Source organism: Acomys russatus, chromosome 4, assembly GCF_903995435.1.
Source record: "Acomys russatus chromosome 4, mAcoRus1.1, whole genome shotgun sequence".
NCBI lineage: Eukaryota > Metazoa > Chordata > Mammalia > Rodentia > Muridae > Acomys > Acomys russatus.
In genome coordinates, this window is record NC_067140.1 from 54,447,708 (window position 1) to 54,463,947 (window position 16,240).

The 16,240-nt window shown below is 45.0% G+C and overlaps 1 protein-coding gene across 1 annotated transcript in view; it reads right to left on the bottom strand.

Moving 5' to 3' along the window:
* Window positions 1-2,027: 2,027 nt before the first annotated feature.
* The window catches only part of Gpr176 (G protein-coupled receptor 176), an 85,271-nt gene continuing 71,058 nt past the window's right edge, over window positions 2,028-16,240 (bottom strand). Inside the window, exons 2-3 of the mRNA XM_051144367.1 lie at window positions 7,160-7,412; window positions 2,028-3,317 (exon numbers count right to left, since the gene is read on the bottom strand). Coding sequence (XP_051000324.1) covers window positions 2,195-3,317; window positions 7,160-7,412 — 1,376 coding nt within the window. The 3' untranslated portion in view covers window positions 2,028-2,194. The remainder of the gene's footprint in view (window positions 3,318-7,159; window positions 7,413-16,240) is intronic.

Consider the following 16,240-nt stretch of genomic DNA (forward strand, 5'->3'; position numbering starts at 1 on the left):
TTAGAGCCCAGAAACAGGTTTTTAATTTTTATTAAAATGTTATTCCTCAAAGAGTATAGAAACACATTTGACAACCTTCTCTTTCAAACATACATGAGAATTTGGTGAACAAAACTCTGCTGTTGTGAATTTATTAAGTCATACATACTGTCAGGATGACACCAACATTGAGTACACTTGACAGATTCTTCTCAGGTACATAGAATTTTCTGACAGATTACTTTTACCCTTAGTAAAAGCTGTAACAATTAAGAAAGCTTTGAAAGATGAGCTTGAAGGGTCACAGTATTAACACAGCATTAGGACCAAGAGCTACAGATGACATGTACACAAGGCCCGGGGTGGGGGGTGGGGCCACAGGACCTCAAGAGGGGTGCCAGTCCCCAGTTTCTGCTATAAACAAACAACTCTGCAAGGTGACAAACAGAAAGGAAGATGCTCCCCCTCCAAGGAGAAGGTGTTGGGTTCACACTCAGGAATCATGGGACATCACACAATGATAGAAAAGAAAAGGAGAGTCCCTGTGTATGGACCAGGCTTCCTCCTAGGGGACAAGGGCCAGTGTGGATAACACAGGGGTTTCTAGGACCACCACCTTTGATACACAGAAGGTTGCCAGGAAGGAACCCCGCCCCCATCCATTCAAGGCACCTGAGTGGCTCCACCAAGTGCCAAGGACAAGTGCCAAAAATAAAACCTTAAAAGGAAGAGTGGACTGCCGACGTGATGTAAGAGAGGAGGGGTGTGTTAGAACTTGGCCTGGTAGATCAGTCCCACAGTGGATCACAGTACACACACACACACACACACACACACACACACACACACACACACACACACACACACACACACACACACACACACGAGAACCAGGGCTACTGAGAGAGTGCTCTCCCCCGCCCATCGTGCCTCATACTGGGAAGTGGTGAAGTGTTCCATCAGGATGGCTGTTGCTTTAGCATTTTGCAATGGTTATTTCTTCTGTGGGAACCAGAGTCACATAACACACTGAAAGTGAGACTGGCAGGTTGGCCTGTTGTCCATGTCAGATTAACAACAAGCCTTGGGGCAGAACCACTTGTCCTGATCAAGTATTTTTGCTTTAACGCTACCAAAGGACCCAGCACATGTCACCCCCATTTCTTCAGCATCTTTTCATTCCAAACGTTTCCCTATAGTGACTTTTTAACTTGATGTCTATACCTCACTTAATATATTCCCACTATACTGCCTCTAGTCTTTTGTTCCTGATTGTGTGAAAGAAAAAAAAAAAAAGACTGTATCATGGGCCCTTCTCAGCCTGTCTTCAGAACCACAAAAGCTTCCCTCCCCACTGTTGATCAAATACACTCAAAATGGAAATGCACAGGTGCCTGGTGGAAGCAGGTACATTTGTTGGAGCCCAGTCTTACAGGGTGCAAAGACAATCAAGGGCAAAAAGTCTCCCTCAGACATTGCCATGTCTATCATATGGTAGGACCAGTCATCCCCCCTTTATGGCCCTGAAGACTGGATAAAAGGTATTGGAAAACAGGAACCAGATGATTGACAAGTCCAAGGACCAGCTTTGGATGCCATGGCTCTGTCTTCACAGTACAGAAGCTTTTACTACTTGTTACTCCTATTTAGTTACCCAAATAGGTTTCTTAACTGGGCGTGGTGGCACAATTTCTAATGCCAGCACTCAGAAGGCAGAGGCAGGTGGCTCTCTGAGTGGGAGGCCAGCCTGATCTGTATAGTGAGTTTCAGGCCAGCCAGGGCTACACAGAGAGACCCAGTCTCAAAAAAACAAAACAAAACAAAACAAACAAAAACACATTAAAAAACAGATCAGCTTCTTCTTTGTGACCATTGTAGCCACAATTATCTTGGGCCTCCTCAGAGTGCCTGCTTCCATTGGGTACTCTGCTACACACAGTGAAAGCAAGAGTCTCCCAGAAAAATGTGCAGAGAAGCCCCTCAGACCTGTTCCACACCACACAGTGTACAGTTTAAGGTTTAACTAAGGACACAGACCACTAAGATATATACTCCCTCAATAAAGAGGACATTGGATTTTATGTAGACTTCCCTTTCTTTCAGAAGCATGCTGCCCACAGAGGAGGAGTCAGCCCACCATGGCTTGCAGCCAAGAGCGGAGGGAGGGCAGGAACGGAACAAGCTCCCTGCTGCTTCCAGGCACTTACGGTCCTTGCTACGAGTCTACCTTTGGGAAAATGCTCACCTTATTGTTCCTGCTCATCTTCCGCTCTACCCTGCCTACTTTGGGCACCTTTGTCTGGATCAGCTCTTCTGGAGTATTGCCCAGTGGGGGAAGCAGCCTCTTCTTGCTATTTCGGGTCTCAGAGAGCCACTGAGGGGGCAACTCAAAAGGCCCAAAACCAAACTGCAGAGAATACTTATCAGGAAATACCCCAGGCTCCACAGGGGTTACGGGGGCCACCTGAGATACAGAGTCCACTGTGCCCAGGGGTGGTACAGAGGGTGTAAGCTGTGGTTCCTGTTCTCCCTCTGGGCAAGAGGTGGGTACCTCCTTGGCCTGGAAATCATCTGAGCCAAGATACTTGGCCTCACTCTCATCCTCATCCTCCGAGGGCTTAAAGATCTGCTGCTGCCCAATGTGGAACATTTCCAAGAGCTGGCTGCCAGAGCGCATGCTGGGTTCTAGGCTGGCCTCAGTCGCCCCATTCCCTGTACTAACCACATTGCGGCGACTGTACCGGTGGTGCAGCTGCACCAGGGTCCCTACCAAGCACTTGCGTACAGATCTGTTTACAGTTAGGAAGAGCACGGGGTTGGCCAACAGAGAGACTTTGGGCAGCCAGATCGCAGTGAGAAGCAAGAAGACAGAAGTGTTAGGTATGTTGAGCACGGTCTGGTAGACAACGAGGGTGGCATAGGGCACACTGCAGAGTATGAAAACTGTCACCATGGAGAGCAGGGTGGCATGTAGTTCAGCCTCCCGCTGGGAGGCATAGGGGATGGAGATGGTGTTCTGTGGGGTCCTCAGCGCAGCGATGATGGCTTTCTTCTTCTGGCTGGCACTCAGGGCCCTCCGGATGAGGATTAGGAAGAGGAACACCACAGCCACAGGCACAATGACTGTGGTGACATTGTAGACCAGAACATACACCAGGTGGCCCAAGGAGTTGCTCCAGGCTTCTGTGCAGGTAGACATAGCATAGATGTCAGCTACATTGGTCACAGCAAACACGGGGACACTGGCCACCACAGCATGAGCCCAGATGTACATCACTAGCTCCCGAGACTTGGCGTCAGATATTTTTTTCTCCAGAGGATAGAGGACAGAATAGTACCTGCATGACAGGAGAACAAAATTCATTTCACAGGGAAAAAGACTCTTGAAATTTGGGGAACCTCAACTACCAAAAGTAGGCAGGAGGGGACAATGACCGGAACACCTGGAATCATTTGAGGAATCCAGGAGGCTAGACTTTATGTTTTGAGAACTCTGGAGCACAGTGGGGAGGCCAGTAAACCAAAAAGGCAAAATAAAAACTTTCTGAATCCATAGAGAAAAGCCCCGTCTTTGTGCAACTTTTAAGACTCTCTCAGGAAAACAAGCACATACATTTATTCTTAACTAGCCTTAGAACTATCACCACCAGGACTAAGATCTCAAGTGCCCTCAACATAAAGGATATAGATCCTTAAAGCACGAAGGATGCCTGGTTTTCAGTATAATGGTAAGGGATAACTTGTAAAATTTCTACATTAAGCAGCCCCTGAGAAATTTTAAAGCCACTGTCACAACAAACGTATCTATAAACATATCAAAAGGAGACTCATGCCCCAGTCTAGACGCTGCAGATTTATCAGCCTCTAAGGCTGATCCTGGTGGAAGACACCCAAGCGAACAATGGATCTCAATCAAATCCAGCCAATCACATTGTGTCTGCCCAGTAGCCAGTCACCGTAACTCGAAGCAAACAGCAGGTCTGAAATGCCAGGGTAATTAATTTGATGTTAAAATCATATAGGCTTCTCCCCCGCCTCCCTGCAAGCTATAACTTGATCATTCTGTAACTTCCAAATGTATCTTGCTTTCATATCATCAGTGAACTGGGAGAATTGAATAGTTTCTTAGACCCAACAACCATACCCATCACCAAGGGGCTGCCGCCAGCTACCAGAGCTATGGCAAGATTCTTCATATTAGCTTGGCCCACAACTCCACTGTCAGCCAACACTGGGGTTGACCTCCCTACCCTGATGGCAGACCCTCCCTCATGGAGGCGGTCAAGAATGGATGGCAACGGATGCCGTGAGCACCCTTGTGCCGGACTGAGTTACAAACATGAAAAGATACGCAAGGACATCTCTGCACTCTGTGAGACTGCATGAAACTAGAAGGTGATGGTTCTACCAGAGTAGGTGCTCGGCTTAGAGCACCTAAGGCTACCTGAGAAATGAGCGGAGAAAGTGGCTCTGTTGTGCACTCTGATGGTGGACTGGGAGGGGCTGTTTCGAGGCAGAGAGAGAGAGGCCTGATGCAAGTAGCACTCAGGCCATGATGCTCACAGAAGGGTGGGGCACTGTGAAGTGTGTTTTACACATCTGCCCGCCCCAGGGATGAAAAGAAGAGACTGGGCATAAACAATGCATGATTTCAAAATACTTTGGCTCGGAATACAGATAAGCTTTTCCAACCACAACTCTACAGACATGTGAGGGTACCGCTCTAACACATGAAAACATGCCCAGGAGGGCCCTCCCTCTGCTTGCCATTTGCTCACTGTCAGGAAACATGATCATTTTCCCATCCCATCACACAGTGGGAAGTAAACTGTATGACCCGCACACAGCTTGTTATAAGTAGTGTTCTTAGTGTGTATATCTCTGAGAAGAGGATGCAGGAAGCGTGGGCGGTCTCCTAATTAACTTACTGACTTAGTGTCGTGAGGCAAATAAATGCAAGGAAATGAAAAATCCACTTCCCTTCTTCACGTGCACCTCACTGATGCCTGCAAGTAATTTGTATCTATGAATAATAAAGTAGAAATTTATCAGCCTGGCTTCTATTAAAGCATTTGTTTACTTTTTTTGTATGAGTGGTGGTTTTTAAATACAATGGTTTATTAGCTGGTAAGAAAACAAGGATTTTTTTTTTTTATTATTATTGTTTGCATATTCCTCTGTCTAAGAGCAAGGGCCCGGACAGAACAAATAAGAATTATTGTGCACAATCCAAATAATAAGTTCCCATTCTCACTGAGTCCTGTTCTTTATAAGTTTTCCTCATTGATCTGGGGAGATGGCTCAGTGGTTATAAACATTTATAGCTCTTCCAGAAGACCTGAGTTCAGTTTCCAGCACCCACATAGCAGCTCAAAACTGAACATAATTCCTGTTACTGGGGATCTAATGCCTTCTTCTGACCTACACACATACACACACACACACACACACACACACACACACACATGCACACATACACACACACACAGACAAAACACACATATACATAGAGTAAAATTTTAGATCTTGAAGAAAAAACAAACAAATTTTAGCATTCATAACAACCAAAAAGTGAAAGCCAAATAATCACCACTTGGTAAATGAATAACCAAATTGTGGTAGGCCCCATAATGCACTTTTATGTGCCCATAAAAATATTAATGGAATGCTGACACATGCTCTGACATGCTAAGTGAGAAAAGCTAGAAACAAAAGAACCCGGACTGTGTGCGCCCACTTACATGACCTGCCTCATGAAGGGAGACTCACCCATAGAGCTGGGAAGCTGAAGGGGGAGCTGGAGGGGCTGCCCAAGGGATGGCCATGGCACCTGGAAGACGGGAGAGAGGAGCCACCGGCAAGAGGTTTCTTGGGAAGGTTATAGAAGTTCTGACCCTAGACTGTAGCACAGGACTGAGTCAAAGAATGTACTACTACAAAGAGTGCTTGAATCTCAGAGTGGGTGGTTTTTATACCCTAAAGCTATTTTTTACAACTTTCAGAAGAAAAGAATTCATGATGTAAAAGTGAAGACCTGGCACCTTGCTAACACCAGGTGTGGTGACGCGCACCTCGTACACCATTCATCCGAGCTAATAGAGGAGCAGAAGTGGAGGATCGCTTGAGCCCAGGAAGTTGAAGCTATGATAGACAACACAGAGAGACTCCACCTTAAAAAAAAAAGAAAAGAAAAGAAAAAGACTTCACTGGAGCAGAGGGGAATTACAGAAGGACACCTGCCATGACGCAAAGGGCCCTACAGAAAATGAAAGCACCAGAGCACCCTCCAGAAGGCAAACTGACACAATGCTCAAGTCATGAAAGATGGCAGTAACTAAAGCATTCAGTCCATTTCCAAACACCCAGTAAAGACGATGAGAGAGAAAAGAACCAACAAGGCGGCATGAACCGCAGAACTCATTCCTCCAGAGAAGTTCTGGTGTCGTCGGGGCTATGTAACCATTCATTAAATAACTGAATCATTCCCTTTTCTCCCACAATTACTTTTACCCTGCATCAAAGAGCCCTAATTGCAGAGACATCAATCTGATGAACAAGCCACTTCAGATTACAGCGCAAACACCATTTCCAACGAGGCTGGTGCAGCAAGCCTGACCCCTCGGTCCTTCCTCATGACGGTTCATGGATGTTCAACTAATCTTTTTTTTTATTTTTTTAAGACAGCTTCTCCGTATACCTTTGGCTGACCTCAAACTCACAAAGATCTGCCTGCTCTGCCTCTTGAGTGCTGGAATTAAAGGCGTGTGCCACCACTGCCCAACTCAACTCATCCTTTCTAAGATTCTGTTTTGGACACACTTTCTCTTTTTTATGGTCAGTCATAAGCAAAAAGAAACCTGTATATTGAATATCAACTATTCTTCATTCACTTTATGATGCTCATTTTTCAGTATATTAAAAAAAAAACCCAGGGCTGAAGATCTGGTTACATGTTTATTTAAGAGCACTTGCTGATGATTTGGGGAACCCAAGTTTGGATCCCAGAACCCATGTTAGCAGCTCACAAATGCCTGTAACTGCAGCTCCAAGGGATGAAAACCGAATGCTCTTTTCAGATCTACACACATACAGAGACACATGGATGCACACGCATATGCATGCACACATAAACACATACACACAGAACACAAATGAACAAAAGCTTAAAAACTTCAGTCACCTGTCCAGTGCAATGGCCGGGAAACTGAGGATGGTCACAGAGCAGAAGACCTTGTGTAGGAATTTGACCACCTTGCAGAAGAGCATTGTGTAGATCCACCAGCAGCAGTGAGGGTTGGTGCTCAGGATGATGTCAAAGGGCACGCAGACCACACTGGCACAAATCCCAGAGTAGGCCAGGTTTTTAATGAACCTGTTGGTGACAGATTTGAACACGGTTGTGCGGCAAGTTGACCATAACACCATGAAGTTTCCTGGCCAGATATGTAAAAAGAAAATAAATAAATAAAAGTGAATTAAGGATTTAAAATAAAGAGGAAAAAAAGACAAAAACATAAGGAAGGAATGAAACACAGGTTAAATCTTTTAACAAGAGTTTGTTTCAAGGATAGTATATTGTCTATTCATGTACACTTGTTAAAGCACATACATAACAAATATCCTACGTGAAATTTTAGTGACTTCTTATTTAATTCCAGGCAACTCTGCAATGATAACACAGTCTTACTGACAGCATAAACCATCAGCTAGGTCCTAGGCAGGCTATTTTTGTTTTATTTTTTCTTTTGAGGCAAGATCTCACATAGCCCACGGTGGCCATGAAGTTGCTGCATAGCCCAGGATGACCTTGAACTTCTGACCCTTCTGAGTGTATTCCTCACAACCAGTTCAGGCTGTGTTGGTCATCAAACCCAAGGCTTAGTGCATCTACCAGCTGATGGTCCAATCGGGCCATCTACTCAAGTTTGTCACTTTGGGGACCACTCCAAGAGAAGCACAGTATAAGCCATGTGTGTAGTGTACAACCTCTTGGTACTTCACAAAAGAAAGCAAGTGAATTTTAATGATATATTTTATTTAACCCAATTAATCCCATATCATTACTGATAAATTGTTGATAACATACTTTCCATTCTTGCTTTAGTGTGCTGTCTTCAAAATCTAGTGCTCATTTTATTCTACACTTCCAGACTACCTTGGTTTAAAGTAGTCACATTTCAAGTGCTTAGAGGCCACAAGCAGTGGACTCGTTTGCTTTCTGTTGCTGTGATAAACACTTTGATCAAAAGCAACTTAGAAGGCGGCTCCCATGTGCACGTCACTGAGGGTCATCAAGGAAAGTGCTATAGCAAGAACGTGGGGTCAGGAACTGAAGCAGAAGCCACAGGAGAAACGCTGCTTGCTGGCTCGCTCTCCAGGCTCAGGTTAAGCTACCTCCCATGTTCCCAGTCCTGCCCGCCCAGGGATGGCACTGCCCTCCATGAGCTGGGCCCTCCTTCATTCATCATCAATCAAGAAAATGATCCAAAGACTGGCCGCAGGCCAATCTGATAAAGACATTGTCTCTGTTAAGGGTCCCCTTTTCCACATGATCTTTGTTTGTGTCAAGTTGACCAAAACAAACAAAAAAACCCAAACACCTAAGCAGCACATGTAACTAGTGACTGACACACTGGGCAACTGACACACATTGCAGCAACAATGACCTCACCAATCATCTCTCTTTGCTGGTTCTCTTCCATGGCTTCCACAGTCTTCATTCGCCTAGTTTCTCTCCTACCTTCCTCCCACTTCCATCAGCCTCTGATTGGTCTTTTTCTGGGACTCGGTCTACTACAGTCTCTTCCTAGTTAGCCCGTCTGTTCCCTTGGCTCCTCATCAAAATGCTGATGACTCCAGATCTGTGTCCCAAAGGAGCCTTTCCCTCTCAACTCCAGACTCCTTTTTCCAACTAAGCCTGATTCCTTATCGCTTTCTCAATGCGTCAGCTTCCAGGGCCTGTGTATACAACCTCGTGTGTGCCTGTCTAACCTCACACCTTCCCTCCTCAGGTTTGCAGGACATTGGCTCTCTGGTTGAGCTACGCCAAGGTTAACCCTACCCCTGAATGCCCTTGGGTAGTGTCTCTAGATTTCCTGGAATCTTCTTATGTTTGGTTCCTTCTTATGTTTAGTCCTTTTAGCTTAGACACTGTCTCCTCCAAAAGGCCTTCTCCAACTATCTCTCTGTCTTAAACACTATGTTCCTCCCTCCATTGTACTCCATTATAATAACCTAGCACTCCTTTCCAGTACCTCCCTAATTACTATTAGTCATTTGTTGCTCTCTTTTTTATCAGGGGAACAAACAACAACAACAACAAAACATGTCACTTTTGTTCAATTACAAGTCCACACATAGCTCCATATCAGAAAAAGTAGGCATCTTATAAATAACCGTTACATAAATGAATTTGTAAATATACATGGGCAGACAGCAATCAAAAGTCCCTACAGTAAACCTATCCCTTCTGGAGGTATGGATGTCATTATCGGAGTTTCCAAACTAAACTCCGAGTCAAACTGATATACTGGATCGAGGCCTGTTAGGGCTAAGGACCTGCGACTGCAAAGACACCTCTGCACAGGGGGCTGAGACTCAACTCTCAGACTCCTAGGCGTGGAGCCTGTAGCCAGCCAAGGTGCCCAGAGCCCATCTTCAGGTGTGTCACACAGTCTATTCCTTTGTCTGGTGAGAAACTAGGTCCATTCTGTCACTTGGCCATCACTTAAGGAGACCGCTTGCTCTTGTGCTCCTACGGAGGTAGGAGGGGAAGGGGGGCAGCGGGCAGCGCAGAAAGCTGCTAAGGAGCCAGTCTGACAGCAGAGCCATGCACTGTGGGAAGGACATGGTACTAAGGAGGGCACAGCGTATCCAGAACTCCAGACAGGGTCATCCTGAGGAGCTGCCTTGGTCCCTGAATGTGTACAGAACTTACTGCCAAGTTCTCCTCAGACACAATGTTCTATGATGCCTATTATCTTCTAGAGAATAGAGAAAGCCAACTGATGATGTATCTAGGTACCAGGCCAGCTGCTTCCAGGAATTCTCTACAGTACAGCACTCTGGTGATGGTGACTCAACAGTATTTACATACACACACACACACACACACACACACACACACACACACACACACACACACATACACTCACACACAGAGAGAGACACCCCCACTGTTTCAGGATGAGAGTTGCTAACACTGATGCCGCCTGTCATCAAGGTGCTAATGATGATGCATGGATGCCCGCTGATTTGGAAGTTCTTTCTGGGCCTTTCTTCACTGGTGCACCTTCCTTACCTAGAAGGCAGGACTTAAAAGTCTGGTCATGATCTGTTAATGGAAGGCCCTTTGGAAGATGTTGCCCATGAAGAGACGTAGACGTACACATCCCAGTCTCTTCAATCTTCACTGCTTGGTGTGTGTGTGTGTGAGGGGGGTGTCTTTATCCTCAGAGGGGCTTCTCATCAGTAAACTGCTCCCTTAATGTGAATTAAAACCCTAAGGATTTTTCTAAATAGGTGTGTGTGTGTGTGTGTGTGTTGGATGGGGGTGCCACAGTACGTATGTGGAGGTCAACCACCATTATGAAATCTCTGGCCACCAGACTAAGGTCTCCACAATTCTGCAGCAAGCACCTTGACCAGTTGAGTCAGTTTTGGCCTGGCCCCACAAGAGGTGTGTGTGTGTGTGTGTGTGTGTGTGTGTGTGTGTGTGTGTGTGTGTGTATGCATTTTTTGAGATAGGGTTTCTTTGTGTCCCCTTGGCTGTCCTGGACTCAATTTGTAGACCAGGCTGGCCTTGAACTCACAGCGATCCACCTGCCACTGCCTCCTGAGTGCTGGGATTAAAGGCGCGTGCCACCATGCCCTGTAAATTTTCTAAAAGCATATATTTAGGATTTTCAGTCCATAGTTTTAACCCTGTCCTGCTGGCGTTTAGGACCCCTTTTGTAGCACAATGGGGCTACTGGTAGACTCACACGTGGCATCACTTTGAGGCTGTCTGAGTCATATCTGCCGTCAAATCCCAGAGCATCGCAGGCAGCACATGCACCAGAGCCTCCTGAATGTTCCTGAGTGTTCCCAAATGGCTCTTTCCAACCAGGGAAGCATTTCCACTAAGTTCACAGCGGGAGGCCATCACATTTCCTGCTGCTGCAGGCCCAAGGGCAGGCTCGTGGGTGGGGCCTACGGGAGGACTATGCATCACTGAGCCCAGCACTAGCTTCCTGGATGAGGAAGCCCTGGAAATGACAGGGAAGCTGGCAAGAGCATCTGGTGCTTAGCTGATGAGCCATCTCTCCAGCAAGCCCCAAGCCCACAGTTCTTAAACCTTCATGACCTTTGGGGTCACCTGGAAACTTTAAAAACTGTTGAGTCCTCACATCTGACCCTACCACATCAACACCTTGGAAAGCCTAGGGATCTTTAATTTCATGTGCCCAGCAGGAAATTTGCACGGAGTAACCACAACCAATCGCTCCTAGCTTGACCAACCCCAGGAGCACTATACTCAAGAGGTCTTAAATGGAAAGAGGAGCACCGCCCTCTCCTACGGCATTACAGGCAAACGCAGAAATCTCAGGGAACTCTAAGAATAAGCACCCACCAAGCCTGGAGGAAATCTTTCTCCCTCATGATGAATCAGAAGGGAGCTTGGCTCCTCTGCGGAGCGGGCAGAGCTCCAGCCACAGGGGCAGCTCTTCCTTTGGGAGTAGCAAAACCAGAGCAGTATAACCTTTCACCAAGTCTAAAAAAAAAAAATTTTTTTTAAAACCAACTCTCTCTGATATTTTTGTCTCTCCCACTAGCCAAGCAGGAAATAGATAAAGATTATAATTTATTATAATTAATAATAATAATTTATTAGTTATTCCCTATTACCCCCATCTCACGGCCTGGCCATAAGTATATTGGAACTATCCACTTCATTTTAGAAAGAAGAGAGAGGAAGTTGGGATAGGGGCAGTTGCTCACAAAAAGCTATGCAGGGAAGGAGAACGCAGGCAGAACGAGAGAGAGCGTGCTGCTAGAGGCTTGCTTCCCAGGTGGCTGTGGTGGCTGATGCAGCCTGGGAGCCCCAGTGCCGGCTCTAGTTACTTCTAGTCTGGAACTTCAGGTTTCTCGTATTTCCCAGTGAAATGTCTTTCTAAACGATCGCTAAGCTGACGTATGACTAATGTTTAAAATGCAGACAATGTACGAGAATATGATGGACTAGGACTAAAGAGACGGCTCAGCTGCTAAGAATGCTCGCTGCTGATCCAGAGATGGGATCCTAGAACCCATGTCAGTAACTCACAACTTTCTGTAACTCCAGCTCCAGGGGCTCCAACACCCTTTTCTGGCCTGCCTATATGGGTACCTGCACACAGGCGTTGTGCACATGCACACACACACACATTTTTTTTTTTTAAGCTGCAAAAGAAAAGGTAAGAATCAACCACGCAGTGATTAACAATTTTAAACTTTAGGAATGCTTATCGCAGATACAGACCTATGTCTATGCCAGTAGGACCAAACCACCCACACTGCACAAGATCTTGTCATCATATGGCCTATATTTCTGTAACAATAAATAAAAGTAGATCTATATCATCGTTTTAACAGCTAGATAAAACAACAGTGTTTTTCTGGTTATATCTCAATTAATTTATTTATTGCATATTAATGGATTTCTTTAAGCTGTTTCTGATACTCCAATATACAAAGCTGAATGCTTTTTGATGAGAAATTTGATGAGGTAAGCAAACTTTCTCTCTGTGTGTTTTAAACATTCCTTATGTATTTATTTGTTAATTATTATAGTAGTACTTTTTCACAGCACTGAGGGTTGAATTTAGGTCCTTTTAAATGCCAGACAAGTGCTCTACCAAACTACATTTCTGATGCTTTTTAGACTCTCTCTCCCTCCTTCTCTCTCTCCTCCCACCCCCACCATGCACGCGTGCGTGTGTGTGTGTGTGTGTGTGTGTGTGTGTGTGTGTGTGTGTGTATGTGTGTGCGTGCACGCGTGCGCGAACAAGTCAATGTTGGATGTTTTCCTTGATCACTCACTAATTCAGACAGACTGACTGAGACCGATGAGCTCCAGGAATGTTCCCTCCCCTGCCCTTCCTCCTAAACACTGTGATTGTGGGAATGTACCACCAGGCCTGGGTTTCTGCATGGGTGCTCGGGATCAGAACTCACATCCTCGTGCTGTGGCTGAACAGTCATTTTTGTTTTGAGACAGGCTCCGAGCCTGGCTCTGAGGCTCAGAGGACCTTGTGTTCATGGTCTTCCTGCCTCAGCCAGCCAAGCAGCTTGATTAAAAGCTGATTTCAGGCCTGGCTTCACCTCTTTTTCTTTTGCACTGCCACCCTCCTATTCATTCTCTTCTTCTGGACCACTTATGGATGTACTTTAGGTCTCATTTAAATCTTCAGCAATTACCCTCTTTTATAACTGTGTAATATGCCTCAGCTCTGCTTCATTTTATTAAATCTCAGTTCATCAGAGGTAATCACGCCCAATGTTGAAAAGTGTATCTGAGCACTGTCAGGAAGCCTGTTTCGTATTCCCACATGGTTCTTTTTCTGTGGCTTCCTTCCTGTCTACAATCCTATCCTCTTTATGTACTTGTAGGTCCCCTCAGATTATTCTGCTGTTCCTGGTTCTGGAAGCATTAGCTTTCTCATTTGTTGGGGCTACTGGTCCTCCTTATGGTTTGTTCAAATGGTCTTTTTTTAAAAAAAGATTTTATTTGTTTTTATTTTATTAATATATTTTATAAATATACTAAATAGCAAAATAAAAAATTATGTATAAGTATATAAACAATAAATATATAATGTTATGTTTATTTTATTTTGTTTATATATGTTTTCTCTGCATTTAATTTATATTTCTGCAACATATATATAATGTATCAGTGGAGGCCAGAAGACAGCATTGAACCCCCTTGGAGCTGGAGTTCAAACAATTGTAAGTCACTTGAAGTGAATGCTGGAAACTAAACTCAGGTCTTTTGGGAAAGCAGCAAGCCATTTCGAAAGCTCCTGGCCAGAGAGGGGCAGGGAGACAAAAATGTCATCTAGCCAAGGGTATATTATAAAAAATAAAACAATTATAAGGATATCTAATTATTCTGTTTAAAAAGAAGCTTTTAAAAACACCTTTATGCAACCCAGTGGTAGTAGCACACACCTTTAAACCCAGCACTCGAGAGGCAAAGGCAGGTGGATCTCTGTGAGTTTGAGGCCAGCCTGGCCTACAAAGCAAATTCCAGGGCAGGCAAGGCTACACAGTAAAACTCTTGTCTCAAAAAAAAAAAAAAAAAAAAAAAAAAAAAAAAATCAAAACAAAACCCACCATTATCCATTAGCTTTGCACAGGTAGCAGGAAGTCCTCTGTTTTCTTACAAGATGAGCAATCAAGAATTGTAATATAAATGAGGGAAATGTAGTCTTTTCATAACCCTATCACTAGGAAGTCAAAACACCCCCAAGGACACTGCTCCATTTTCTTTAGGTATGATTCTATGAGGGTTCTTTATAACACTGATATTTTCTTCTTCAGGTTGCTTATTTGCTTAACAATAAATGCATAAATAATCTAACACATACTGCCAGAAGACGAAAGAAAAATGAGGCTCAGCATGACCCATTTTAAAGTGTAGAGATGTAGCCAGGCAGGGTGGCACACGCTTTTAATTCCAGCACTAGAGAGGCAGAGGCAGGCGGATCTTTGTGAGTTCGAGGCCAGCCTGGTCTACACAGCGAGTTCAGGACAGCCAGGGCTACACAGAGAAACCCTGTCTTGAAAAACAATAAATAAATAAAGTGCAGAGATGCAAAGGCAACTTGACTGGTCTTGCTGAAAACATTCAATCAATCCCAATCACCACTGATGAAAAATAAATAAATAAATAACCCCAACTTTTCAATATTGCATAATATCTTTTATTAAGATATGTTACCTGGCTGCCCCTAAGCTTATTACCCAGTGTTGCAGCATTCTAGCGAAATGAAATAATCCTAAAACCTGCCTTGGTCCTTTCTACTGCTGTAACAAAAGCACTGAGGCAAGATAGCTAGTTAGGAAAGAAAGAGGGCATGAGAAAGGAGCATGCCCCCACCCCCCACCCCCCCCACCCCCTACCCCCAGCATGGCTAGCCAGAACACCTGCACATGCGCTGTGCTGCCTGTTCTGAGAACCATCGCAAATGAGGCCGTTATAAACTCTGGAACTGAGTCTTAAGTCCAACCTCTTCAGAAGAAGGATCTATTTGCCCAATGCTTTTGTCTTTAATGGTCCTGCCTTCTTCACTTGCAAGCTTGCACGAGGTACCAAAAATAAGGTCTCTGTGTCAGGACAGACGTCTGTGGCTGAGTATAGCAGTACAGTCTCTCCCTACTGCCTCCCAAGGGCATTTCAAAGGCCCCAAATCACACAGGCAGCTACTTCTGAGCCACTTGAGTGCATCTCTCTCCTAATGCTCACACTCCACTCTGTGCAAGAGCATCTTGTCTTTCGGTTTAATCAATAAACTCATTGACGTTTGCCTCTCTCTCTCTGAGTGGTCCTCCTGAAATTCTTTCTTCATGTTGAAGAGCAAGTGCACTGGTGTGCCTAAGTAGGAGATCCCTGAGGATCTAAGCTTGATCTAGTAATCTCATGACGGAAGGAAAGAGCTGATTCCTGAAAGTTATCCTCCAAGTTCCACATATCAACTATGCCATTTGTACACACACACACACACACACACACACACACACACACACGAAGCAAAACCATGTTTCTTTCTTGTTGTGGAGTATGGACATGCAGGATCAAGACATATATCAGCTGGTTGTCCCAAAATGGCTGTATCCTCTAGAGGAGATGGGTGTGGTGGTGGCAAGTAGAAGGGCAAGTGAGCCTATCACTGTGTGAGCCTCTTTTATAAGAGCTATGATCCCAGTCAGGTGGGAGCAGCCCTCATGGTCTAACTTCTTTTGAAGCCCACATCCAATACCATCATATCAACTATGCCTTAAACACTAACATTTTATTTATTTTTTATTAATTTATTCTTGTTACATCTCAATGGTTATCCCATCCCTTGTATCCTCCCATTCTTCCCTCCCTCCCATTTTCCCCTTATTCCCCTCCCCTATGACTGTTCCTGAGGGGGATTACCTCCCCCTGTATATGCTCATAGGGTATCAAGTCTCTTCTTGGTAACCTGCTGTCCTTCCTCTGAGTGCCACCAGGCCTTCCCCTCCAGGGGACATT